At 48.4% G+C, this 27,116-nt stretch overlaps 1 protein-coding gene across 1 annotated transcript; it reads right to left on the bottom strand.

Annotated features, from left to right (window-relative positions):
* Positions 1-1,310: 1,310 nt before the first annotated feature.
* On the bottom strand, positions 1,311-25,764 carry WDR6 (WD repeat domain 6). The gene is made up of 9 exons (XM_030206280.1): positions 25,755-25,764; positions 25,459-25,571; positions 22,522-24,976; positions 15,250-15,351; positions 14,981-15,097; positions 6,284-6,402; positions 4,801-5,389; positions 3,006-3,128; positions 1,311-1,407 (listed from the first exon to the last, which is right to left on the bottom strand). Exons 2-7 carry the CDS (start codon positions 25,529-25,531, stop codon positions 4,905-4,907), a joined length of 3,351 nt encoding a protein of 1,116 aa, XP_030062140.1. The 5' UTR covers positions 25,532-25,571; positions 25,755-25,764; the 3' UTR covers positions 1,311-1,407; positions 3,006-3,128; positions 4,801-4,904.
* Positions 25,765-27,116: the final 1,352 nt, after the last annotated feature.

Raw genomic sequence — 27,116 nt, 5'->3', positions numbered from 1 at the left:
TCGTCAGCCCTTCCAGGTTCTTTGTGAGGATAGTTGTGAGCAGGGGGTTATACGGAAAAGAAGTGACCCAGGAAGACTGTGAAGGACATACACTGACCCTGGTCCCTCAAGATTGTTCCCCTCGGAGATACAAGAACAGCTTTGCTGTATTCAGTAGCCCTAGATCCATATGGCTAGAGTGTTGTGGGATATTTCCACTGGGGTCAATGGCACAGTTGAATACAAACCCATCCCCCCCCCCCCCCGGGGCAACCAAGTTACCATATTTTTGGAGAAAGTATCCCTACGTTATTTATACAGGATAAATGGCTTCTAACCAAAATTTTCAGTTAAGCGCGAATATATCTGAAATGCAGCCCATGAACTATGGGTCAAACAGTAGTAATACAAACATTCTGTAATTCAATACTTACCAAAGCCTTTTCCTGTTTTTTTAATTAGTGGCAAAGCTGGTGTCTTGTGCTCTTGAAGGTGCACTGCCCGAATTAGCACACACAAATTGATGCCAGGAGAAGGTGCTATCTAGACAAGAGAATAACTCAGAAGTAGACCAAATTTTAATGGATAACTCAAAAGACAGGCCAGTTAAACTAGACAAGGTAGGTTCTCTTTCGTGCTAGGAACCCATGTCATGTATGTTACAATTACATATTTTATCCTTATAATTATAGTTCAGATTTATCAATTTTTTGTAATTTTATTCAACAAAATGAATAACTTGTGATAATGTTGATGATTTGCTAGACGCATACAGCCCTTCAGGAATATCAAATGACCCTACTCATTTGGTTGCTTTTTGTACCAGAAACGGAACCTTTGCTCCCTGCCTGTCCCTGATTCTTTTACATGATGATATTTCCCCGTGGGCAAGAACACCTGACAAAATGTATTTTTAATCTTTTTGTTTATATCATAAAGGTATGAAGTACAGGCTTACAAGTATATACTGTGAAACTACTTGTTCTACTGTGTGGTATAAAGAACCAGATGTAACTTCTAAACCTTAAACTGATCTAAACTAAAGCAGTGAGGTGTATTGGTGCCAGACCGACTCACATTGACATGACCTGATCATTTAAATGCAATATTTTAGAATTACTGCTCCATTGACAACATATGAGTACTATTTAATCTATGGACTTTCTTCCCCACCAGTCACCCCAAAACAACATAAAATATTCAAGGGCTGAAACTTCCAAAGCAACTATATATCTTGTCAGATTATGCGATTACATTGCAGGTCTCGCATGGATCACAGTTGACAGCTACTAACCTTTGCATGCTGGCTTGGTTCCATGTAACGGCCCCGGATCCACCTTTCTTGGAGTTGTAGGTCTGGTAAATTGTTTGTGGATCTGTGCAGGTGGCGAACCCCACTTATGTTTATGAAACAAAGAAGCAAGAATCCTAATGAAGAAATCAAACCTGTCAGAGCTGCAGATATTTAAGTGAAATACCTTGCATATCACATCTCTATAGTACTCATTAGCCATTGAGGGTTTCAACAGTATTCTGGTTCACAGAAAGTTCAGTCTTTGAATGGAATAGCTGCTGTTTCCAGCTCAGTTAAGGGTCATTGCGAGCTCCTGGTGAGGACAGACGTCAGCTAATGATAAGCAACATCACAGAGTCAGATTATCACAATAACCCCTGGAAACACAAGGCCATAAAATATGCATGAAGGCTAAAGAAGAATGAATAACCACAGCTGGCCAAGGAACCCAATCATTCAATTATTCAAGATGTAGATGAAAACCATCTGTAGTCCCTGAGATACAGCTCAAATTCTGGAACACTATGGAAATTGCTTTTTCTTGATTGGCTTGTCAGACCAATCTAGACAAATGGGTGTTTGCCCTTCTACCAGCAGATGGAGACAGAGACTGAGACAAAGATCTTCAGTGACTTCATGTCCCCTTGTGAGGATGCATTACAGCAGGAAGCACATAAAGAGAAGTTATCTTTTTCTGCAGATGGTGGCATATTGCTACCACACTGATGTATTCTACTAAAGCTCCTGGAGTGACTGTCTTGAGGGGCTATGCCTCCTCCAGTGAAATACATGCCCAAGGCAGGAGTTTATGCAGACATCAGTCAGTGGCTGGATGGTCTCCATACTCTGGTGATTTGCTCTGTGGGGCAGTAGTTCCAGGATCTGACGGGCATTACTTCTTCCCATTGCCCAGCAGCATTGCTCCCACCTGTCTGCTCTTCTTGTTGCACCCATGAGTTTTAGAGAGGACAGTTTGAGGCACCACTGTTTCTCTGTTGCTCCCTACATAGCAGAGATGGAACAGCCACCCTCCCCTTCTAGGTATGTCTGGAAAAGCAGAGTGAATAAGATACCACAAACATTTAAGTGCAATGGAGGCCATTGAGGTGTGGTATCACATATTGGAAAATACAGTACAGATTTTTTTTACCCATAAATGGGAATTTGAACTTTACCATGGGTTAGACTCTGAGGTATTTAGGCAATGGAAGCAACATGGTGTTTTGCATTTAGCATCCCTAATGCAGCAAAACAGAATATGGCCTTTTGCTGACCTGCAGGTGCAAGGTTGGGATATTTTTGCATATATACAGATAAAGGAGATGGGACAACTCCCCTATGAGGAAAGGCTAAAGCGCTTTTTACCTTGGAGAAAAGACAGCTGAGGGGAGATATGATAGAGATCTATAAAATAACGAGTGAAGTGGAACGGGTACACATTAATCACTTGTTTACTCTTTCCAAAAATATTAGGACTAGGGGGCATGCAATGAAGCTACAAGGTAGTAAATGTAAAACAAATTGGAGAAAATATTTCTTTACTCAACATGTAATTAAACTCTGGAATTTGTTGCCAGACAATGTGGTAAAAAGCAGTTAGTGGGGTTTAAAAAAAAGGTTTGGATAGCTTCCTAAAAGAAAAGTCCATAAGCCATTATTAAGATGGACTTTTGGAATTGACTTTCTCAATTGCAATAAATAGACTTAACCATAAGAAAGAAATTTAATGTACCTGTTCATTTTTCTTTCTCACGTTCTCCCAGACTAGTCCAGATTCTGTTCTGTAGAGCCTTGGTCTCTTTTATGGGAAATTGCATCAGCGGCCCTGGGGCTGGTCGAGAGACTGCTGGGCCTCCTTTAGGAGGGGAGACAGAAGCATTTGGCCAGCTGCTGGAAAATCTACATAAATATTCTGAATTTATACTTGATTATGTTTTGAGCTTATCTTTGACATAGGATTACTGAAATGCTTTTTGTTATGTCATACCCTTGTGCGGGGAGGGGGAGGCAAATAAAGTCACCCTAGAACTTGACCTCCATTTCCAGCTGCAGGTAGGAAGATGAATACCAATGCATCAAGGACACAAACAGTCTTACATGTTAAAAATTCTCCTTTTTAAGGGGGAAGGAGGAGGTGGGTTTGGAGGAAAGAGCAAAAGTAAAACATACACTACTGTTGCAGTTTGAGCACCAAGAAACAGTTGGGTGGTGATAGGAAGGAATGAAGGATTAGCAACTGGTATAAGGAGGCCAACATGAGGCCTGGGCCAGGCCTTCCAGCTGCATTAGGCCTATTTTCAATTCTGCATGGGAACAAAGATTGTTTCAAAACAACCTCAGCAGCACAGTGAAATCAAAAAGTGACATTGCTCCAGGTACAAAATGTAAGACTGTGGAGCGGACTAGGAACAGAGAAAGTACCTGTATGTAACACATATAAACTGCTTTGGTTTTACCATGGAAAGGCAGTATTAATAAAGAAACATGAACAGTTGAATAAAGAAGTGCTGCTTTCCTTCCCCCCCCCCCCCTTCTATATTTTTAATTTTTAACATTTAAGTTGGGTGTGGGAGAGAAGATGATCAGTGGCCTCTTTGACTCCCCCCCCCCCCCCCCCCATTCCTTTTTCTCACTACTTAACCAGTAGATTGAGTTCACTTCAGAATGTTAATTATTGCATATTTGGGCCTCAGGCTTTGTATACTGGAGGTTAGATCATGCCAATCCTGTCCAAACTGCATTGGAAGTAACAGTGCTTTAAAAAGTTTCAATGAGCTTTTAAAGTTGACCCTGTCTAGACAACAGACATAGCAGAAAACAAAAATCATGTATCTGAAAGAGCTTTGTGGTCAAGACAAGCACTGGCGATAGATGGGGGAGGTACTGAGATTAGGTTGTCTAAAAATACATCAGACAGCTTTTAGTTATTGTTCTCCCTATGTCTGGAATGCATTGCCTGTGGAATCGAGATGTAGAAAGCTATTTAAACGTTAGGAAGCTGGTAAAAGCCTGAACAAGTTTGTCTATATTTATTTGAATTATTATTGAAAAATGATCATAAAATAGCAAAGATACAATAATCCAAGCATCCAATCATAGTGACAGGTTAGTTAAAGGCATGTACCCTTATAGACTTCCCCCATGAACTCTCTCAAGCCACCCACCCACCAAAACTCCAAACTGCTACCAGCCCCACCCCCCAAAACAAATATTTATGAGATTCTTGATGTAATGCCTTTCTGCGATACGACCAAAGCGGTTCATAGGAGCCAACTTTTCAAAATGATTGAGGAATTTGCTCAACATTGGGAGGGGCTCCTATGAAGTGGTTTACATATTAAAGTACAGGTACAGTAGATATTTAAAGAATATAAAGAGGAATTGGGGGAGGGGGGAATGAGGACAAAAAAGTGCTTTTGGTGGATCACCTACTCATTTGACAAGGATAGACTTGTTTCAGGAGATTCTATATTTACATTATTCTAATGGATATAAAGTAAGACATGCTGATATAACAAATAACAAACCTTCAGCACAGAGGCACAATGAATTTCCTTTATTTGATGGTAATGTCCTTCTCTTGATCATGGTAATTTTGCTTACACTTCCTTGGATGATATTGAACCTTCAATCAAATTACACACTTGATAATCTGAAGCCCCTGACCACATAAAACAGTATAATGAGCCAGCTCGCTATCTGCCCAGCAGTCTAATTCAGCTACATCAGCCACATGACAGAACTTGCTGCACAGAAACTGAAGACCATTGTCACCCAACCTCCACAGCGTCAGCCGCTGGTCCACAGAAACAGACACCAGCAGTTCTGGGTGAAGAATCCGAAGTCCTGTGATGGGGGCTGAATGGGCAGACAGAACTACAAACTTCTTGAGCAGCCGGATGCAAGAGCTGCAGTTCTGTTGATACCGTGCTGTACGTCCGAGCTCAGATGATGCGACGTTGCCTGGTGTCACTTCTGTGGAGATGACACAGATATGAATGGAGTTGTCATCACCTCCACTTGCCACGAGATAATGTCCGTCTGAGTTTTTTTCAACATGGAGGCTGTTTATTCCAGACTGATGGACCTGAACGATCAAAGCTGGGATGCCAAGGTCTGTTAAAAAGTAATATCACACTCAGAAATTGGTTTTACAGGAACAAACACACACATGCTTCAGCATAACTATTGCAACGGAATCTATGCGGGATGCAAAGAACAAATCATAAAGAAACTCCAAACTGCTCAAAACACAGCAGCCAGGCTCATATTTGGCAAAACAAGATTCGACAGTGTCAAACCCCTACAAGAAAAATTGCATTGGCTCCCAATCAAAGAACGTATTGAGTTCAAAATCTGCACCCTGGTACACAAAATTATCTACGGTGAAGCGCCGGGATACATGACTGAACTTATAGACCTACCAACTAGAAACACTACAAGATCATCACAAACTTTCCTAAATCTCCACTACCCAAGTTGCAAAGGTCTAAAATATAAAACAACCTATGCATCCAGCCTCTCCTATATAAGCACGCAACTATGGAACGCATTACCGCGCCGTGAAAACAACTTATGACCACTTAAACTTCCGGAAAGCACTAAAAACTAACCTGTTCATAAAGGCATACCCTAATGATCCAACCTAAATGCCTGAACCCTGCAACACAATGAAACCAAAACCATACTGGAAATAACTAAACCCTTCCTCCTCTTTTCAATCCCTAAATGTTTTTGTCACACATGAACTTTACCCTACTACAACTGCAGTCTGTATTTTGTCCATACCAGAATTGGCGATCTTCTAATGGTATTATGTAAGCCACATTGAGCCTCCAAAAAGGTGGGAAAATGTGGGATACAAATGTAACAAATGAATAAACAGTAAAATGATCAAATATATAGATAAATACAATCAATAAGATAAACTTGGAGATAAGAAAATTGAATCTTAATTACAGGAACATGTTACAATGTCAGAAAAATACACATTAAAGGTAGATCTCTTACTTGTTGGCTGAACCTCTCCATCTGTGAGCTCCAGACTGCTCTTAGCGAAGTCCACAGTAGGAGTGATATCCCAGAATGCAAGGCTACCATCAGTGGCTACGCTACATAGAAACACGCTCCTGGAAACCAACAGCAGAAAATACTTCAAAATCAAGTTCTTATCTAATTCAGATGCCAGAGTGACCAAGGCAGCTCCTTGTGACTCTGGGCAAGTCACTTAACCCTCCATTGCCCCAAGTAAGCCGCATTGAGCCTGCCATGAGTGGGAAAGCGCGGGGTACAAATGTAACAAAAATAAAATAAAGAGGGTGGACCTAGTACTGATCACATTCTTGAGTGTCTTTCAAAACGGCTGTCAAATCTGTTTAAGGTGAGTCAAGTTGATCCACCCCCTGCTGGTCTCCCTGAGGCCTTACAGGTAAATACTAACAAGGATAGAAATAGTTTCAGAATTAACCAATGCTAGAACTTGATTTAGAGCTTTTTGGCTTTAAAGCCTAAAGTTCTCACCCTGGGAGCTAATTTTTTTTCTCAAATTTCCTTGTTAATGCATTCTTATTTTTCAAGATAAGAAATATGTATTTTGGGATTCACTGCATTTACAGTCATTTGTAAAGTGTAATGAGAAATGATTGTAATAAGGAACATTTTTTTCCTAATTTTGAATGCTTGAAGGTTTTCTTTAAGTTATTATTATTATTAGCATTTGTATAGCACTACCAGACGCATGCAGCGCTGAAAGGGTATGATACATACCTGTAGCAGTTGTTCTCCGAGGACAGCAGGCTGATTGTTCTCACGACTGGGGTTGACGTCCGCGGCAGCCCCCACCAACCGGAAGAAGCTTCGCGGGACGGTCGGCACGCAGGCCACGCCCACCGCGCATGCGCGGCCGCCTTCCCGCCCGTGCGCGACCGCTCCCGCCAGTTGAATGACAAGCAATAAAATATGAAACACACAACTCCAAAGGGGAGGAGGGAGGGTAGGTGAGAACAATCAGCCTGCTGTCCTCGGAGAACAACTGCTACAGGTATGTATCATACCCTTTCTCCGAGGACAAGCAGGCTGCTTGTTCTCACGACTGGGGTATCCCTAGCTCTCAGGCTCACTCAAAACAATAACCCAGGTCAATTGAACCTCGCAACGGCGAGGGTACAACAGAAATTGACCTACGAAGAACAACTAACTGAGAGTGCAGCCTGACCAGAATAAATTCGGGTCCTGGAGGGTGGAGTTGGATTTACACCCCAAACAGATTCTGCAACACCGACTGCCCGAACCGACTGTCGCGTCGGGTATCCTGCTGGAGGCAGTAATGAGATGTGAATGTGTGGACAGATGACCACGTCGCAGCCTTGCAGATCTCTTCAATAGTGGCTGACTTCAAGTGGGCCACCGACGCTGCCATGGCTCTGACACTATGAGCCGTGACATGACCCTCAAGAGTCAGCCCAGCCTGGGCGTAAGTGAAGGAAATGTAATCTGCTAGCCAATTGGAGATGGTGCGTTTCCCGACAGCGACCCCTAGCCTGTTAGGGTCGAAAGAAATAAACAATTGGGCGGACTGTCTGTTGGGCTGCGTCCGCTCCAAGTAGAAGGCCAATGCTCTCTTGCAGTCCAATGTGTGCAACTGACGTTCAGCAGGGCGGGTATGCGGCCTGGGGAAGAATGTTGGCAAGACAATTGACTGGTTAAGATGGAACTCCGACACCACCTTCGGCAGGAACTTTGGGTGAGTGCGGAGCACTACTCTGTTGTGATGAAATTTAGTATATGGAGCATGAGCTACTAGGGCTTGAAGCTCACTGACCCTACGAGCTGAAGTAACTGCCACCAAGAAAATGACCTTCCAGGTCAAGTACTTCAGATGGCAGGTATTCAGTGGCTCAAAAGGAGGGTTCATCAGCTGGGTGAGGACGACGTTGAGATCCCATGACACAGTAGGAGGCTTGATAGGGGGCTTTGACAAAAGCAAGCCTCTCATGAATCGAACGACTAAAGGCTCTCCAGAGATGGCTTTACCTTCCACACGATAATGGTAAGCACTAATCGCACTAAGGTGATTCCTTACTGAGTTGGTCTTGAGGCCAGACTCTGATAAGTGCAGAAGGTATTCAAGCAGGTTCTGTGCAGGGCAAGAACGAGGTTCTAGGGCCTTGCTCTCACACCAAACGACAAACCTCCTCCACTTGAAAAAGTAACTCTTTTTAGTGGAATCCTTCCTAGAGGCAAGCAAGACCCGGGAGACACCCTCAGACAGACCCAACGCAGCGAAGTCTACGCCCTCAACATCCAGGCCGTGAGAGCCAGGGATTGAAGGTTGGGGTGCAGCAACGCTCCGTCGTTCTGCGAAATGAGAGTCGGAAAACACTCCAATCTCCACGGTTCTTCGGAGGACAACTCCAGAAGAAGAGGGAACCAGATCTGACGAGGCCAAAAGGGCGCTATCAGAATCATGGTGCCGCGGTCTTGCTTGAGCTTCAGTAAGGTCTTCCCCACCAAAGGTATGGGAGGATAAGCATACAGGAGGCCGGTCCCCCAATGAAGGAGAAAGGCATCTGACGCTAGCCTGCCGTGTGTCTGAAGTCTGGAACAGAACAGAGGCAGCTTGTGGTTGGTCTGAGAGGCGAAAAGATCCACCGAGGGGGTGCCCCACTCTCGGAAGATCTTGCGTACCACTCTGGAATGGAGCGACCACTCGTGCGGTTGCATGACTCTGCTCAGTCTGTCGGCCAGACTGTTGTTTACGCCTGCCAGGTACGTGGCTTGGAGAAGCATGCCGAACCGACACGCCCAACGCCACATACCGACGGCTTCCTGACACAGGGGGCGAGATCCGGTGCCCCCCTGCTTGTTGACGTAATACATTGCAACCTGATTGTCTGTCCGAATTTGGATAATTTGGCAGGACAGCCGATCTCTGAAAGCCTTCAGTGCGTTCCAGATCGCTCGGAGCTCCAGGAGGTTGATCTGCAGATCCTTTTCCTGGAGGGACCACAGACCCTGGGTGTGAAGCCCATCGACATGGGCTCCCCACCCCAGGCGAGATGCATCCGTCGTCAGCACTTTCGTGGGCTGCGGAATTTGGAATGGACGTCCCAGGGTCAAATTGGTCCGTATGGTCCACCAGAGCAGTGAAGTGCGGCAACTGGTGGAGAGGCGGATGACATCCTCTAGATTCCCGGTGGCTTGGAACCACTGGGAAGCTAGGGTCCATTGAGCAGATCTCATGTGAAGACGAGCCATGGGAGTCACATGAACTGTGGAGGCCATATGACCCAGAAGTCTCAACATCTGCCGAGCTGTGATCTGCTGAGACGCTCTGGTCTGCGAAGCCAGGGCCAGGAGATTGGTGGCCCTCGCTTCGGGAAGGTAGGCCTGAGCCGTCTGGGTATTCAGCAGAGCTCCTATGAATTCCAGAGACTGGGTTGGCTGGAGATGGGACTTTGGGTAATTTATCACAAACCCCAGCAGCTCCAGAAGCTGAATAGTGCACTGCATGGACCGGAGGGCTCCTGCCTCCGAGGTGTTCTTGACCAGCCAATCGTCGAGATATGGGAACACGTGCACTCCCAGCTTGCGTAGGTAGGCCGCTACCACCACGAGGCACTTTGTAAACACTCGTGGGGCAGAGGCGAGCCCAAAGGGCAGCACACAATACTGAAAGTGCCGTGCGCCCAGGCGGAATCTGAGATACTGTCTGTGAGCTGGCAGTATCGGGATGTGAGTGTATGCGTCCTTTAAATCCAGGGAACATAGCCAATCGTTTTTCTGAATCATTGGCAGAAGGGTGCCCAAGGAAAGCATCCTGAACTTTTCTTTGACCAGGAATCTGTTCAGGCCTCTCAGGTCTAGGATGGGACGCATCCCCCCTGTTTTCTTTTCCACAAGGAAGTACCTGGAATAGAATCCCTGCCCTTCCTGCCCGGGTGGTACGGGCTCGACCGCATTGGCGCTGAGAAGGGCGGAGAGTTCCTCTGCAAGTACCTGCTTGTGATGGGAGCTGAAAGACTGAGCTCCCGGAGGACAATTTGGAGGCAGGGAGGTCAAATTCAGGGCGTATCCGCACCGCACTATTTGGAGAACCCACTGGTCGGAGGTTATGAGAGGCCACCTTTGGTGAAAGAATTTTAACCTCCCTCCGACCGGCAGGTCGTCCGGTACGGACACTTGTAGGGCGGCTATGTTCCCGTGGATCCAGTCAAAAGCCCGTCCCCGGCTTTTGCTGTGGAGGCGCAGGGGGCTGCTTAGGCGCACGCTGTTGACGGGAACGAGCGCGCTGGGGCTGTCCCTGTGCCTGACGAGGCCTTCGGGCCGGCTGGTTGTACCTACGCTTCGCAAAAGAATAGGGTGCAGCCTGCCGAGCCCGGGAAAAACGCCCGCCCGCGGGGGCGGGTGCTGAAGGCGCCCGGTGGGAGAGCTTGTCGAGAGCGGTTTCCCGCTGATGCAGTTGGTCAACCATCTGCTCGACCTTCTCGCCAAAAATATTATCCCCCCGGCAAGGGACGTCAGCCAGTCTCTGCTGGGTGCGGTTGTCCAGGTCAGAGGCACGCAGCCATGAGAGCCTGCGCATCACTATACCTTGGGCCGCAGCACGAGATGCCACGTCACAGGTGTCAAAAATCCCCCTGGACAGGAACTTTCTGCACGCCTTCAGCTGCCTGACCACCTCCTGATATGGCCTGGACTGCTCCGGCGGGAGCTTATCGACCAGGTCCGCCAGCTGTTGCACATTGGTCCGCATGTGGATGCTCATATAGAGCAGGTAAGATTGGATGCGGGTCACGAGCATGGAGGATTGGTAGGCCTTCCTCCCAAATGAGTCCAGAGTGCGAGACTCCCGCCCCGGGGGCGCCGAGGCGGTATCCCTCGAACTCCGTGCCCTCTTGAGAGCAGAATCCACGACCGCTGAGTCATGGGGCAACTGGGGCCGCATGAGCTCTGGGTCAGAGTGGATCCTGTACTGGGACTCTGCTTTCTTGGGAATGGTGGGGTTAGTTAGTGGTCGCACCCAGTTCCGAAGCAGCGTCTCCTTCAGGACATTGTGCAGCGGTACCGTGGAGGACTCTCTAGGTGGTGATGGATAGTCGAGGACCTCGAGCATCTCGGCCCTCGGCTCTTCCACAGAGACCACGGGAAAGGGAATGCTTATAGACATATCCCGCACAAAGGAGGCAAAGGAGAGACTCTCAGGAGGTGAGAGCTTCCTCTCCGGTGACGGCGTGGGGTCCGAGGGAAGGCCCGTAGACTCCTCTGAGGAGAAATATCTCGGGTCTTCCTCTTCCCCCCACGAGTCCTCATCCTCGGTATCGGACATGAGCTCATGTAGCTGAGTCCGGTACCGGGCCCGGCTCGACGTCGAGGCACCGAGGCCTCGGTGTCGTCGAGCGGTGGACTCCCGCGCCGGCGGGGACGGAGCTCCCTCCATCGACGTCGACGGGGACTCCACCTGCGTGGCGGTCGAGACCGGCACCGCAAGCGGCGGCGGTGTCGACAGCCCCGGCGCCGGGCTAGAGCTCGCCGGCGCCACAGTCATCGGCGCCGGGGGCGCAAGCACCCCCGACGCCGGCACAGCCTGGCGCATCAGCCCTTCCAGGATCCCCGGAAGGATGGCTCTGAGGCACTCGTCCAGGCCCGCTGCCGGGAAAGGCGGTGGGGCCGGTAAGGGTGTCGGTGCCAGAAGCTGCTGGGGGCCAGGAGACGGCACCGAGGTGCCGGAACCCCGACGCGTCAGTACCTCCACCACCGACGGAGATCTCTCCTCTCTGCGATGACGCTTCGGCGTCGACTCCCCTTCAGGGTGCACCGAGGGCTCCCGGTGACGGCGCTTCTTGTCTTTTTTCCGGTGCACGTCACTGGCGCCGGAGGGCATGGAGGAGGAGGAGGTCGATCCCCCTCGGTCTCGAGGTACCGGGTCCGACAGGGTTCGGTCCCGTGGCTCACGAGCTGAGGGAGTGACCGGGGCCGACAGCCCACGCGGCCTCTCAACCCCACTCTCACCGGCGGACCGGCGGGCCGACGGGACCTGTTCTCCTGGGGTCGCTGCCATCGGTGCCGATGTCTCGGGCATCGATACCGGTACCGAAGATCCGGCCTTCGATACCGATGCCGTCGAGGTCGACGTCGAGGGGCCGGCGCAAGTTCCAAAAAGACGGTCCCGCAGAACTTGCCTCGCAACCTGAGTCCGTTTCCGGAGACCGAGACACAGCGCGCACGACTTGAGATTGTGCTCCGGCCCGAGGCACTGGAGGCACCAAGCGTGGGTGTCGGTCTGCGAGATCGGCCGGCCGCAGCGACCACACTTTTTAAATCCACTCGGGACCTTCGAGGACATCGACGGAAAAATCGCGTCGGCGAAGTCAAAGTCGGCAATGGTGGCTAAAATCACACCACGAAAAAACTAGCCGACCGAGCGGCCACTAGGCCGCAACGAGGCGTCCCCGCTGGAAGCGAGGGAAAAGGGGAGCGCGTGCTCCACACGCGCAGTCTTTTTTTTTTTTTTTTTTTTGCAAAAGAAACTATAATAAAAGGAAATTAAATTAAATTAACGAAGCGCGATCCGCGTATACGCGATCGCAAGAATCCGGCGGCTGAAGTAGAGAGAGCGGCAAAGCACGACTCTCTCCAGGCGCGGAAAAAAAGGAACTGGCGGGAAGGCGGCCGCGCATGCGCGGTGGGCGTGGCCTGCGTGCCGACCGTCCCGCGAAGCTTCTTCCGGTTGGTGGGGGCTGCCGCGGACGTCAACCCCAGTCGTGAGAACAAGCAGCCTGCTTGTCCTCGGAGAACACCTGATACAGAGACAGTCCCTGCTCAAAAGAGCTTACAATCTAAATAATACAGACAGTTATGGGTGAGGGAGTAATGGAAGCTAAAAAGCAGCAGTGAAAAGGTGGGTTTTCAGCATAGATTTGAAAACAGGTAGAGATGGAGCTAGACATATAGGTCCAGGAAAAATCCCATGATATGGACTAGTTGGATTTTTTTTTCTTTTATAAGTTAAATGTGGTGATTCCATTTTGTGTATATTGTTCCTGAATTATGAACTTTTAAACTTTAAATTAAAAAAAAAATGCACCAGAAATCCCCTGAATAGCAAGGAGAACAGCCAATGAGGAAAGGAAAGTGTTTAGGGGTAAAACTCTATTCAGTGATTGGTAACATTTACAAGCCAGTTACTGTGCAAATGTTCAGAACACTAGCATTTATGCCTACACTGACACACATATATATCCATCGAAGCAGTGTTCCGTATTGCCTGCTTATTTGAGACAGTGTAGCAGCAGGGCTCAATTTTGTCAATTGTTGAACACAAACAGAGTTAATACTTTTGGTTGTTTAGGAGGGATGATTTTTGATCTGCTTTTGAATCTTTTGTTTGATTTTATTGTGTATGTTGATTTGTAATCTGCCTATAGAAGTTTTAAAATAAAATACAAATAAATAAATAAATACTAGCTTCTAGTTTGCAGGTGGGCATACCTATGGACGGGATCTGGGTGCAGACCACAATTAGATGCATAATTTACGGAATACTTACATTACATCTGTATCAATGGAACTTAGGTGCATTTCCACCACCTCTATGGCTGGGAAAAATGCTGGCACGTGTGCAAATACTCTGTTATGCTAAGAGTCTGTAAATAAAAGTAGATGCCCTACTTTCCTTTATAGAATACTAGTAAAAAAGGCCCGTTTCTAACACAAATGAAACGGGCGGTAGCAAGGTTTTCCTCGGCTCCCCTGCAGCCACCCATGTCCAGCGACCCTCCTCTTCCCCTGCAGCCACCCATGTCCAGCGACCCTCCTCTCCCCCTGCGCCCACTGCAGCCACCCATGTCCAGTGAACCTCCTCTCTCCCCTGCCCCTCCTCCAGCCACCCATGTCCAGTGACCCCCTGCCCCCCTTGCAGCCACCCATGTCCAGCGACCGTCCTCTCTCCCCTGCCCCCCCTCCAGCGACCCTCCTCTGGACATGGTTCAGCTGTGAGGCATGTTTTTTTTTCCCCCTAGGTTCTGAAGTTGACATCATAATGGCTACGGTGATGTCAGCCTGATCTACGGAGCCTAGCAGACCAACTCGGAATGAGCCACGGTCCCAGGCAACTCAGAATGTTGGAGGTGAGAATTATCATATAGGATATGTGCCAATCGAGTGCCCTCACTGTTCTAGTCATCCTCTTAGGGCTGAGAAGAGATCATGAGTTCCACAAAACAGCACCATGATCTATGTTTTAAGCCAGGGGTGAGCAACCTCGGTCCTTAGGGCTGCAACCTGGTCGGATTTTCAGGATTTCTCCAATGAATATGCATGAGATCTGTCTGCATGCACTGCCCTGTTCTAAGCTGTATCCAAAACTCAGCACAGCAGTAAAAATACTGTTGTGAAACAAAGCACTGTAACAAGAGATACAACTGGTCAGTGGTGGATCTCTCCCTGCTTACATTTATCAAGCATGGGATTACTATGGCTAGTCAGCAAGTAGCTGGATTCACTAATATTCAAAACAATCGGGTAAGGAGTATAAACTATGAACAGGTATAAATCTAATCAATGAAACAAATTAAGAGGTAATTTTAATTACTTTAAATTGCACAAATTTCTGATTCCCAAGAAATGGAAATAGTGCACCCATCACATCTGAACACCTCTAACATTGCACACAAAATCTGAATAGAAATTCTGTCCGCAGACGCTCACCTGCTACCTGCAGCAAATCTATGCGTGAATGTTTCCACTTTGAGAACGCAATGCTGGTGATGAAAAGACTCGGCAATGAGAAGCAGCCTTTGGGAGTGTTCAGACATCAGGAATAACCTGAAACATCACAGCTGGGAATCAAGAACAGACACTGCATGACAGGTTTCTACAGTTTCATCCAAGTTTATTTTGATATGTGCTTAATGGATGACTCCTGGATATTTATCTAGACACAGCTCAATTGTTGCCCTGTCTCTCCTATACCTCACCTCACACAGCCGTCACTGCAAGCTGCAGCCAGGAACAAGCAAGAAATGAGTTGTCCTGAATCCAGATCCAGCCTTTCATTCACCACCACAATGGACATGTACCTTGAAAACAGGTTAACAAAAGAATGTCTTAGACCTTTTTCCATCCTGTTCACTCTCCTTCACCTTTTTTTTTTTTTTAATTTAAGCAGGTAACTTTAGTAAAAGAATAATCAAACATACAACATTACAAAAGCAATAAGTACAGACCCCAGCAACAGATAGGTCCTGATCAGATACCAAGACATACAAAACAAGAATACCTGCATTTCTGTAAATTAGGAAAAAATGTCAGCAAAATACACAGGACACTCTCCTTCACCTTTAATGATATCTACTTAGAACGTCTGCCATAAAAAAAGAACAAATAATTCAAAACACTACATTAAAACTACTTTTCCATGCAAGGAGATTGAACCATGTCTCTCTCCCCCTCCTTTCATATGTGGAATACTAGGTTCCAATAGAGCGAATGCTACATACCTGTAGAAGGTATTCTCCGAGGACAGCAGGCTGATTGTTCTCACTGATGGGTGACGTCCTCGGCAGCCCCTCCAATCGGAATCTTCCTAGCAAAGACCTTTGCTAGCTCTCGCGCGCACCGCGCATGCGCGGCCGTCTTCCCGCCCGAAACCGGCTCGAGCCGGCCAGTCCAGTATGTAGCAAGACAATACATTTCAAGGGAAGACACAACTCCAAAGGGGAGGCGGGCGGGTTTGTGAGAACAATCAGCCTGCTGTCCTCGGAGAATACCTTCTACAGGTATGTAGCATTCGCTTTCTCCGAGGACAAGCAGGCTGCTTGTTCTCACTGATGGGGTATCCCTAGCCCCCAGGCTCACTCAAAACAACAACCATGGTCAATTGGGCCTCGCAACGGCGAGGACATAACTGAGATTGACCTAAAAAATTTACCAACTAACTGAGAGTGCAGCCTGGAACAGAACAAACAGGGCCCTCGGGGGGTGGAGTTGGATCCTAAAGCCCAAACAGGTTCTGAAGAACTGACTGCCCGAACCGACTGTCGCGTCGGGTATCCTGCTGCAGGCAGTAATGAGATGTGAATGTGTGGACAGATGACCACGTCGCAGCTTTGCAAATTTCTTCAATGGAGGCTGACTTCAAGTGGGCTACCGACGCAGCCATGGCTCTGACATTATGAGCCGTGACATGACCCTCAAGAGCCAGCCCCGCCTGGGCGTAAGTGAAGGAAATGCAATCTGCTAGCCAATTGGATATGGTGCGTTTCCCTACAGCCACTCCCCTCCTATTGGGGTCAAAAGAAACAAACAATTGGGCGGACTGTCTGTGGGGCTGTGTCCGCTCCAGGTAGAAGGCCAATGCTCTCTTGCAGTCCAATGTGTGCAGCTGACGTTCAGCAGGGCAGGAATGAGGACGGGGAAAGAATGTTGGCAAGACAATTGACTGGTTCAGATGGAACTCCGACACGACCTTTGGCAAGAACTTAGGGTGAGTGCGGAGGACCTCTGTTATGATGAAATTTGGTGTAAGGGGCCTGGGCTACCAGGGCCTGAAGCTCACTGACTCTACGAGCTGAAGTAACTGCCACCAAGAAAATGACCTTCCAGGTCAAGTACTTCAGATGGCAGGAATTCAGTGGCTCAAAAGGAGGTTTCATCAGCTGGGTGAGAACGACATTGAGATCCCATGACACTGTAGGAGGCTTGACAGGGGGCTTTGACAAAAGCAAACCTCTCATGAAGCGAACAACTAAAGGCTGTCCTGAGATCGGCTTACCTTCCACATGGTAATGGTATGCACTGATTGCGCTAAGGTGAACTCTTACAGAGTTGGTCTTGAGACCAGACTCAGACAAGTGCAGAAGGTATTCAAGCAGGGTCTGTGTAGGACAAGAGCGAGGAGCTAGGGCCTTGCTGTCACACCAGACTGCAAACCTCCTCCACAGAAAGAAGTAACTCCTCTTAGTGGAATCTTTCCTGGAAGCAAGCAAGACGCGGGAGACACCCTCTGACAGACCCAAAGAGGCAAAGTCTACGCCCTCAACATCCAGGCCGTGAGAGCCAGGGACCGGAGGCTGGGATGCAGAAGAGCCCCTTCGTCCTGCGTGATGAGGGTCGGAAAACACTCCAATCTCCACGGTTCTTCGGAGGATAACTCCAGAAGAAGAGGGAACCAGATCTGACGCGGCCAAAAAGGAGCAATCAGAATCATGGTGCCTCGGTCTTGCTTGAGTTTCAACAAAGTCTTTCCCACCAGAGGAATGGGAGGATAAGCATACAGCAGGCCCTCCCCCCAATCCAGGAGGAAGGCATCCGATGCTAGTCTGCCGGGGGCCTGAAGCCTGGAACAGAACTGAGGGACTTTGTGGTTCACTCGAGATGCGAAGAGATCCACCAAGGGGGTGCCCCACGCTTGGAAGATCTGGCGCACCACTCTGGAGTTGAGCGACCACTCGTGAGGTTGCATAATCCGGCTCAGTCTGTCGGCCAGACTGTTGTTTACGCCTGCCAGATATGTGGCTTGGAGTACCATGCCGAGACGGCGAGCCCAGAGCCACATGCTGACGGCTTCCTGACACAGGGGGCGAGATCCGGTGCCCCCCTGCTTGTTGACATAGTACATGGCAACCTGGTTGTCTGTCTGAATTTGGATAATTTGATGGGACAGCCGATCTCTGAAAGCCTTCAGAGCGTTCCAGATCGCTCGCAACTCCAGGAGATTGATCTGTAGACCGCGTTCCTGGAGGGACCAGCTTCCTTGGGTGTGAAGCCCATCGACATGAGCTCCCCATCCTAGGAGAGACGCATCCGTTGTCAGCAGTTTTTGTGGCTGAGGAATTTGGAAAGGACGTCCCAGAGTCAAATTGGACCAGATTGTCCACCAATACAGGGATTCGAGAAAACTCGTGGACAGGTGGATCACGTCTTCTAGACCCCCAGCCGCCTGATACCACTGGGAGGCTAGGGTCCATTGAGCAGATCTCATGTGAAGACGGGCCATGGGAGTCACATGAACAGTGGAGGCCATGTGGCCCAGCAATCTCAACATCTGCCGAGCTGTGATCTGCTGGGACGCTCGCACCCGCGAGACGAGGGACAACAAGTTGTTGGCTCTCGCCTCTGGGAGATAGGCACGAGCCGTCCGAGAATCCAGCAGAGCTCCTATGAATTCGAGTTTCTGCACTGGGAGAAGATGGGACTTTGGGTAATTTATCACAAACCCCAGTAGCTCCAGGAGGCGAATAGTCATCTGCATGGACTGCAGGGCTCCTGCCTCGGATGTGTTCTTCACCAGCCAATCGTCGAGATATGGGAACACGTGCACCCCCAGCCTGCGAAGCGCTGCTGCTACCACAGCTAGGCACTTTGTGAACACCCTGGGCGCAGAGGCGAGCCCAAAGGGTAGCACACAGTACTGGAAGTGGCGTGTGCCCAACTGAAATCGCAGATACTGTCTGTGAGCTGGCAGTATCGGGATGTGTGTGTAGGCATCCTTCAAGTCCAGAGAGCATAGCCAATCGTTTTGCTGAATCATGGGTAGAAGGGTGCCCAGGGAAAGCATCCTGAACTTTTCTTTTACGAGATATCTGTTCAGGGCCCTTAGGTCTAGGATGGGACGCATCCCCCCTGTTTTCTTTTCCACAAGGAAGTACCTGGAATAGAATCCCAGCCCTTCTTGCCCGGATGGCACGGGCTCGACCGCATTGGCGCTGAGAAGGGCGGAGAGTTCCTCTGCAAGTACCTGCTTGTGCTGGAAGCTGTAAGACTGAGCTCCCGGTGGACAATTTGGAGGTTTGGAGGCCAAATTGAGGGTGTGTCCTTGCCGGACTATTTGCAGAACCCACTGATCGGAGGTTATGAGAGGCCACCTTTGGTGAAAAGCTTTCAACCTCCCTCCGACTGGCAGGCCGCCCGACACTGACACTTGGATGTCGGCTATGCTCTGCTGGAGCCAGTCAAAAGCTCGCCCCTTGCTTTTGCTGGGGAGCCGCGGGGCCTTGCTGAGTCGCACGCTGCTGACGAGAGCGAGCGCGCTGGGGCTTAGCCTGGGCCGCAGGCTGTCGGGAAGGAGGATTGTACCTACGCTTACCAGAAGTATAGGGAACAGTCTTCCTTCCCCCGAAAAATCGTCTACCTGTAGAGGTAGAAGCTGAAGGCTGCCGGCGGGAGAACTTGTCGAATGCGGTGTCCCGCTGGTGGAGAGACTCTACCACCTGCTCGACTTTTTCTCCAAAAATGTTGTCCGCACGGCAAGGCGAGTCCGCAATCCGCTGCTGGATTCTATTCTCCAGGTCGGCGGCACGCAGCCATGAGAGCCTGCGCATCACCACACCTTGAGCAGCGGCCCTGGACGCAACATCAAAAGTGTCATAAACTCCTCTGGCCAGGAATTTTCTGCACGCCTTCAGCTGCCTGACCACCTCCTGAAAAGGCTTGGCTTGCTCAGGGGGAAGAGCATCAACCAAGCCCGCCAACTGTCGCACATTATTCCGCATGTGTATGCTCGTGTAGAGCTGGTAAGACTGAATTTTGGCCACGAGCATAGAGGAATGGTAGGCCTTCCTCCCAAAGGAGTCTAAGGTTCTAGAGTCTTTGCCCGGGGGCGCCGAAGCATGCTCCCTAGAACTCTTAGCCTTCTTTAGGGCCAGATCCACAACTCCAGAGTCGTGAGGCAACTGAGTGCGCATCAGCTCTGGGTCCCCATGGATCCGGTACTGGGACTCGATCTTCTTGGGGATGTGGGGATTAGTTAAAGGCTTGGTCCAGTTCGCCAGCAATGTCTTTTTGAGGACATGGTGCAGGGGAACAGTGGACGCTTCCTTAGGTGGAGAAGGATAGTCCAGGAGCTCAAACATTTCAGCCCTGGGCTCGTCCTCCACAACCACCGGGAAGGGGATGGCCGTAGACATCTCCCGGACAAAGGAAGCAAAAGACAGACTCTCGGGAGGAGAAAGCTGTCTTTCAGGAGAGGGAGTGGGATCAGAAGGTAGACCCTCAGACTCCTCGTCAGAGAAATATCTGGGGTCTTCTTCTTCCTCCCACGAGGCCTCACCCTCGGTGTCAGACACAAGTTCACGGACCTGCGTCTGCAACCGTGCCCGGCTCGACTCCGTGGAGCCACGTCCACGATGGGGGCGTCGAGAGGTAGACTCCCTCGCCCGCATCGGCGAAGCTCCCTCCGCCGACGTAGTCGGGGAGCCCTCCTGGGAGGTGGCCGCAGTCGGCACCGCACGCGGTACCGACGTCGGGGACCTCACCCCGGGCGATGGGCCAGCCGGCGCCACGCTCGACGGTACCGGAGGCGCAAGCACCGCCGGTACCGGAGGGGTAGGGCGCAACAGCTCTCCCAGAATCTCTGGGAGAACGGCCCGGAGGCTCTCGTTCAGAGCGGCTGCAGAGAAAGGCATGGAGGTCGATGCAGGCGTCGACGTCAGAACCTGTTCCGGGCTGTCCAGAGTGGAGCGCATCGACACCTCCTGAACAGAGGGTGAGCGGTCCTCTCGGTGCCGATGCCTGCTGGGTGCCGACTCCCTCGGCGACCCAGAGCTCTCGGTGCCGACGCGGGGAGGAGACCGGTGTCGATGCTTCTTCGACTTCTTCCGAAGCATGTCACCGGAGCTCCCCGGCACCGACGAGGAGGACGTAGAATCCATCCGTCGCTTCCTCGGGGCCGAGGCCGAAGGAGGTCGGTCTCGGGGGGGCTGTACCGCAGGAGCCCTCAGGGTAGGAGGAGACCCACCCGAGGGCTCACCGCCACCAGCAGGGGAATGGACAGCCCTCACCTGCACTCCACTCGATGCACCACCGTCCGACGACATCAGGAGACGAGGTCCCGGTACCACCGACGTCGATGCAGCTATCCGATGTCTCGGCGCCGATGCAGAGGGCCGATGCCTCGATGCACTCGATGCACTGGCAGCCAAGGAAGAAGGTCTGGACGCTGATGACGTCGATGCACACGATGACCCCGGTGCCGATGCCGACGAAGAGCCCGAGAACAAAACGTTCCACTGGGCCAATCTCGCTACTTGAGTCCGCCTTTGTAAGAGGGAACACAGACTACAGTTCTGGGGACGGTGCTCGGCCCCCAGACACTGAAGACACAAAGAGTGCCTATCAGTGAGCGAGATTACCCGGGCGCACTGGGTGCACTTCTTGAAGCCGCTGGAAGGCTTCGATGTCATGGGCGGAAAAATCACGCCGGCGAAGTCAAAATCCGAAATGACGAATTTGGAGCACCAAAACTTTAAGGGAGAAAAATCTCGACCGAGGCCGAAAAGAGGCCTACCCCGACAACGAAAGAAAACTTACCGGGGCAAAGACTGGAAATACGGGAAGAGGCAAACGAAACCCAAGAGGGTTTCCGGAGCACTTTCCGAACGAAAAGAAACTTTTCCGAAGAAAAAACACGTCGATTAAATAACGGACGCGCGAGGTCGACTCTCCGGGGCTCACCATGGCAAAAAACACAGCCGTACCGAGTGCGGACGAAAGAAGACTGGCCGGCTCGAGCCGGTTTCGGGCGGGAAGACGGCCGCGCATGCGCGGTGCGCGCGAGAGCTAGCAAAGGTCTTTGCTAGGAAGATTCCGATTGGAGGGGCTGCCGAGGACGTCACCCATCAGTGAGAACAAGCAGCCTGCTTGTCCTCGGAGAATATTAAATTTAAAATACTAATAACTGCGCCTAAATCTTTATCTACTGATGAACCAGACTATTTCTCAAACTATTTGCTACCTTACATTCCCGAAACTAACTTACTATTGCATTCCTTCTCCCTGAGGCCACCTGTGATGCTGCCTTGGAGATGAAAGCTCCCTCTTAAGTTTCAAGAAGGGACTCAAGACTTATTTTTTTGAGCAAGTTGGACTCAGGACTGAAGGAAAATGTAGTTGTCTGTTACACTTCTCCTTCCCACCCTATTCCCTAGATTATTTTTTCATGTTTTTGTTGTAGACTGTTTTGTTAATTACTGCTGAAAGGCAAATAAGCAAATATTAATAAATTAAACTACTTACATTTGCTTCCACATACTCTCATGTTAATTTCTTTTTATTAGCCAGAGGTCTAACTTGACTTTTTGCTCCCTGTTCCACTGCCTCATCATTCTTATTGAATTTTCAAGAATGAATTCCATTACCATAAAGTGTTACAATGTGTCTGCACCTACATCTGGTAAGAAAGGCAATACCCCAGTGGCACATAACAGCAGCAACATCATGGCCATGACATGCTCTTATATCTACAGCAATACCTGGTCTCTGGGTCCATTTTGACGATTTTGTGCTTGTTCTTCATATGATCCCAGTGTTCATCCAGCCTATGAGAGGCCACGTGGATCACCTGACATCTGATACCACTGGTGTTGCATTCATGGCTGATCAGTAACCTGTAACATTCAATTTCTGCTCTGCCTCCAGCTGAAAAGAAAACTGTGGACATGGTCGAGTTTTCCAGGTCTTTGTTACTGATTCTCAAAAAAGCCAGGGCTCTTACACTTGATAAGTGACCACTGATGGTTGTTAGTGGAAACACTGTGTTTGATGACCCATTAAATGCTAAAATATTCACAGTTGTATCTTCACTACCTGTAAGCAAAATATTTAAAGTCTCATTAGTCTGTATTTTCCCTATATGCCTTACAGAGGTGAGCTCTCGACCATGCAGAGAATCTTTAAGGACATAATGACTTTTGTCAGTAGACTTGTTTTGATAGATGAATGTGTCTCCAGACTTGATGTAAGTGAAGATCTTGGTGGATAAAGAACAGTCATAGCTCCATGACCTGTGACCTCCACCACACGGAACACACAGGAGCTTCTCATTCGTTCTTGAGTTCCAGAGTACAAAGTTTGTGGAATGGAAACCCATCACTAGCAGGTCATTATCCGGCGTGAAATAAAGTTTCTCAACCCAGTCCATCCCTTTGCAGGGTTTCTGTTTTCTCAGTACTTTCAGCTGACCACTGTCCACTCTGAGCTGACAGTAGCAGCCATCTCTCCCAGTGCTGTACAGCAGACCATCATGATGACTCACTGATGTCACTCCCAGTTTTCCATGAATTCCAAACAGAATAGAATTAGGACCTTCAGCATGAAGTTTCTGCCCTGGGTAAGAAGTCTCTCTGTCACATATGCTTGCAGATTCTAAACTGTGACACACAGAATTGTTTTCTGTAAAGGTTTCCCCACCTGGTGCCTTTATTGTAACAACGTTCTGTACAGTGACCCACGAATATAACAGTAAGGATCCTCTGCGGTCACCAACAACAATCAGCTCTTCTTTGGGTAAAAATACTATGCTAGTATGCCATCTCTGTTTGCACAGTGGTAAACAGTAGTGACGTTTTTGTGTAATACATTTGATCTGTCCTGAAGAGCAAAATATTTCTAACCAAACCATTATTCCATCTGGGCCAGAGGAAAAGAGATTGCACAGATCTGAAGTCTGGCCATCAGACAACACCCAGCTCAGGTTATGTACTTTTCCCTCATGAAGTCTTAAGTCTTTGGCTTCCTCAGGGTGACAAAGAGTAAATAGTTTAATATGTCCTGTTATATTGCCAATAGAACATATTGCACAGTTATTAGCTAATTTAACCACTTTGAGCAAACTATAGGACTGAAAGTCTGGGTCCTCCAAAACAAATTTCCAATGTTTACAGGTCAAATCATAAGTGTATAGGCCACCAGTATCCGTCATAATTAGAAGGCAACTTGTGTCAACCAGTGTCACAGCTTTCGGTGTCCCTTGCCTACTGCCAGCACTGAAGTTTAGCTGCAAAAGACAAGATCCATCAGATTTATTTCCATTAATCTTCCAGAGTCTGATACCACAATCAGCCCCACCAGTGACCACCCAACCATTGGTCTCATGCACAGCCACTGCTCTTATACTGCATCCTTTGTGACCTCTAAAATGATGTACAACATCCCCACTGTAGTTCCATATGATGCAGGCTGAATCTTCTCCAATGCTAATGATACAGTCACTGAGCAACCTAACTGACCAAACTCGAGATTGGTGACCATATAACACCAGAGAACAATGGACGGGATTTTCAATCAACTTCAGGTCACCAACACTCCACAAACGAAGACTTCTATCATCTGATGCAGATGCCAAGATACCTTTGTTTTCTAAATAGAAAATACTAAAAATGACACCACCATGTCCACTGATCCTGCATCTGGGCTTTATCCTCCCCTCATCACCAATGGGACTGGCCATTTGCCAGATAACAAGTTGGTTAAAGACTGTCCCAGCAACCAAAGTCAATTCATCCCAGTAGTCTCCAACAAAATGAGCAGAATACAAAATGCATTTTTCTTCACAGTGAACTTCTTTAAGTGTCCTTTGTGTCAAAAAGTCATAAAGCACCACTGAGTTGTGGCCAAGAGCTAAAGCAATTGAAGAGGGAATCTCCAGTGAATCCTTTAACCACTGAAGATCCCAAATCCAGTCATGCAGCTCTTGGAATTGGCACATTTCAATCAACTTCACTTTATCATCATCAAAGGTGATGAACTGCAGGATGATAAGCCCTTTACCTCCAAACACTGCCAAGACAGTCATCTCATTTCCAGGACAGGGGCTGCCACATTGTTTAATGCCATGAATGCGATAATTTCTGAGCAGGTCCTGCAAGTGATTCACTGCACACATACTCTCATGTTTTAAAGTATGCACTGTAAGGTTTGGTCCTTCACCTAAAATGAAAAAAAGTAAAAATTACAACAAAACACTAGAAAGAAATAGTGTACCACACTGCAATGTAAGGAAGATTTATAGTAGCACTGCTAGTTAAAAAGAACCATCAAAAAGGGCTTATTCCCCCTTCCTCCCATCACTCCGGCTGTTCTGTGGCCCACATGGGGCCCTTCACTCCCATAGTGGTTTTGTTTGTTGTCCTTTAGTCCATGCTATTGCGTCTAGCTTCAAAGCACACTGGAGAAGGGTTACCATATGGCTCCAGAAAAAATAGCGCTTAAGCAGGACAATATCGCACAATAAATCCTCGGTTCCCAGCTCATTTAAATACAAACCAACTAGCTATAGTGCAAGCAAACTGCTAACATTGCTGCAATTGTGTGTTTACTAAAATTTTCATACCCACTTTGCACACAATAACACAGAAACATCATATAATGCATATCAGATAGCATGAATAATGCTGATTTTCCAGACTTACCTGACAGAAGATAATCACCTACAAATTCTAAGGCGGTGATAGGTGCAAGTAAGAGCACCGAATGCATCGACATGATTGCAAGAGTCTGTCTCTCCTCTTCCTTGCTCAGACACCTGCAACGCAGAAATACGAGCTGTAAACCAGGCCGTCTTTAGCTTCTTACTATCTTGTATACGAGTCTAATCCCTTCAGCACCGAACGGCGCGTTCGGCTCTCACACGCCCAGCCCCCGTCCCCATCTCTTCTACTCTCCCCCACTAAGTAACAGTTCCGCTGCCCCATCCCCTGACACGCACAACGTCTCTCCCTCAGCATCCTGGCTTGCCAGAAACAGGAAGTTACGTCAGAGGAGAGCTCAGCGGCAACATGTCCGACCCGAAACTGGAGTCGCTCGAGGAGGAGGCAGTGAAAGTATGGAAGGATACCCATGGGGAAAGCTCGGTGAAGTCGCGCTTTTGCCCTAGCTGTAATCCGAAGATTTGCATTTCCATAGTTAGAAAAAGATACGAGCCGCTCCCGGAAAGAAAGAAAGAACGAACAAGTGATCTCCTGGGTCAGCAAATCCAAATCAATATTTGCTGTACCTGATGTTTGGTAACTCAACGGCGAACTAGAGGCTAGCAACCTACCAAAAACATTGATAGGTAACATGGGCCTTATCTGGCCCAGTAAGTTCTTATTTTATGGATGCCAATGACCTCAGAATTGTTGCTGAAATCACTGTTCACATGGCCAACAGGAAGATACTAGACTGGGGGAGCTACTGCTGACTGAGAGCCAAGTGTTAAAATACCTGCATATATTTTGCAGAATACTGCAAATACTATTCTAATATGTTGTAATTTGCTGTGCATTTTTTGGTACATAATTTCCTGGAGTGCCTATACTGTGCATAATGCCATCAGTAATAAAGGTACTGGGGGAGGGCAACTGGTAGTCAGTGAAGGGTCCGTCTCTACTGTGTTCAAAAGTGGCCCTACTGCCCTTTTTTGTTTATGTTTTGTTTTTGAGTGATGCACCATTAAGCTGTGCTAACTAAACATCTAGTAGCTGAATAAAATTAATATTAGCTATAAACACAGTTAAACTATAAGCAAACAAGTAGAGACAGCTTGTAGAGCATGGCTGACAAAATTCTTTCCAACTTCCTTGTGAGTGTTTATGTGTGTAGGCACATCAGCATGTGTATCTGTAAGAAGTACTCGCAAGGTAATGTAACATTCACATCAATCCAGTCCTTAGAGGGAACACTGGTACACGTGCCTGCAGGAGCATGTATACTTTTAAGGGATTTGCCTGTAGGTGGTGTGAGGTCTGCATTTGGGTGGAGCTGTTGTATACCTGTATATTGTGTTTTATAAAATAAATATGTGTCCGCATTACAGCTTATGCACATAGTTGCACTTTGCTTGAACTTTCAGAGCATTTGTGCACTATTGGGGATTAGTATAGGAACCTGTTGCTTAAAGGCAGTTAAATGCGTAACTTGTCTTTATAAAATACAAGTATGAGTTGATTTTTCTTTTTTTAATTATCCTTTTGTTGTAAAATTACTTTCCACATGTATTAATTTGGCAACATATGTTAGGTCAATAAAAGTTTATCTGTATCCGTAAAGGATGGTACGCCATGACAGCATAAACAGGTTCAGTAGTCTA

This window comes from Microcaecilia unicolor, chromosome 6, assembly GCF_901765095.1.
Source record: "Microcaecilia unicolor chromosome 6, aMicUni1.1, whole genome shotgun sequence".
NCBI classification, from domain to species: domain Eukaryota; kingdom Metazoa; phylum Chordata; class Amphibia; order Gymnophiona; family Siphonopidae; genus Microcaecilia; species Microcaecilia unicolor.
This window is presented reverse-complemented; position numbering and strand designations above follow the sequence as displayed.

Coding starts and splice junctions, on each gene's coding strand:
- WDR6 (XM_030206280.1), bottom strand. CDS start 25,531: ATGTCGATGCATTCGGTGCTCTTACTTGCACCTATCACCGCCTTAGAA. Junction 15,352..22,521: donor AAAATGGACCCAGAGACCAG/GTATTGCTGTAG, acceptor CCTGTTTTCAAG/GTACATGTCCATTGTGGTGG. Junction 6,403..14,980: donor AGATTTGCTGCAGGTAGCAG/GTGAGCGTCTGC, acceptor GTTGGTTTCCAG/GAGCGTGTTTCTATGTAGCG.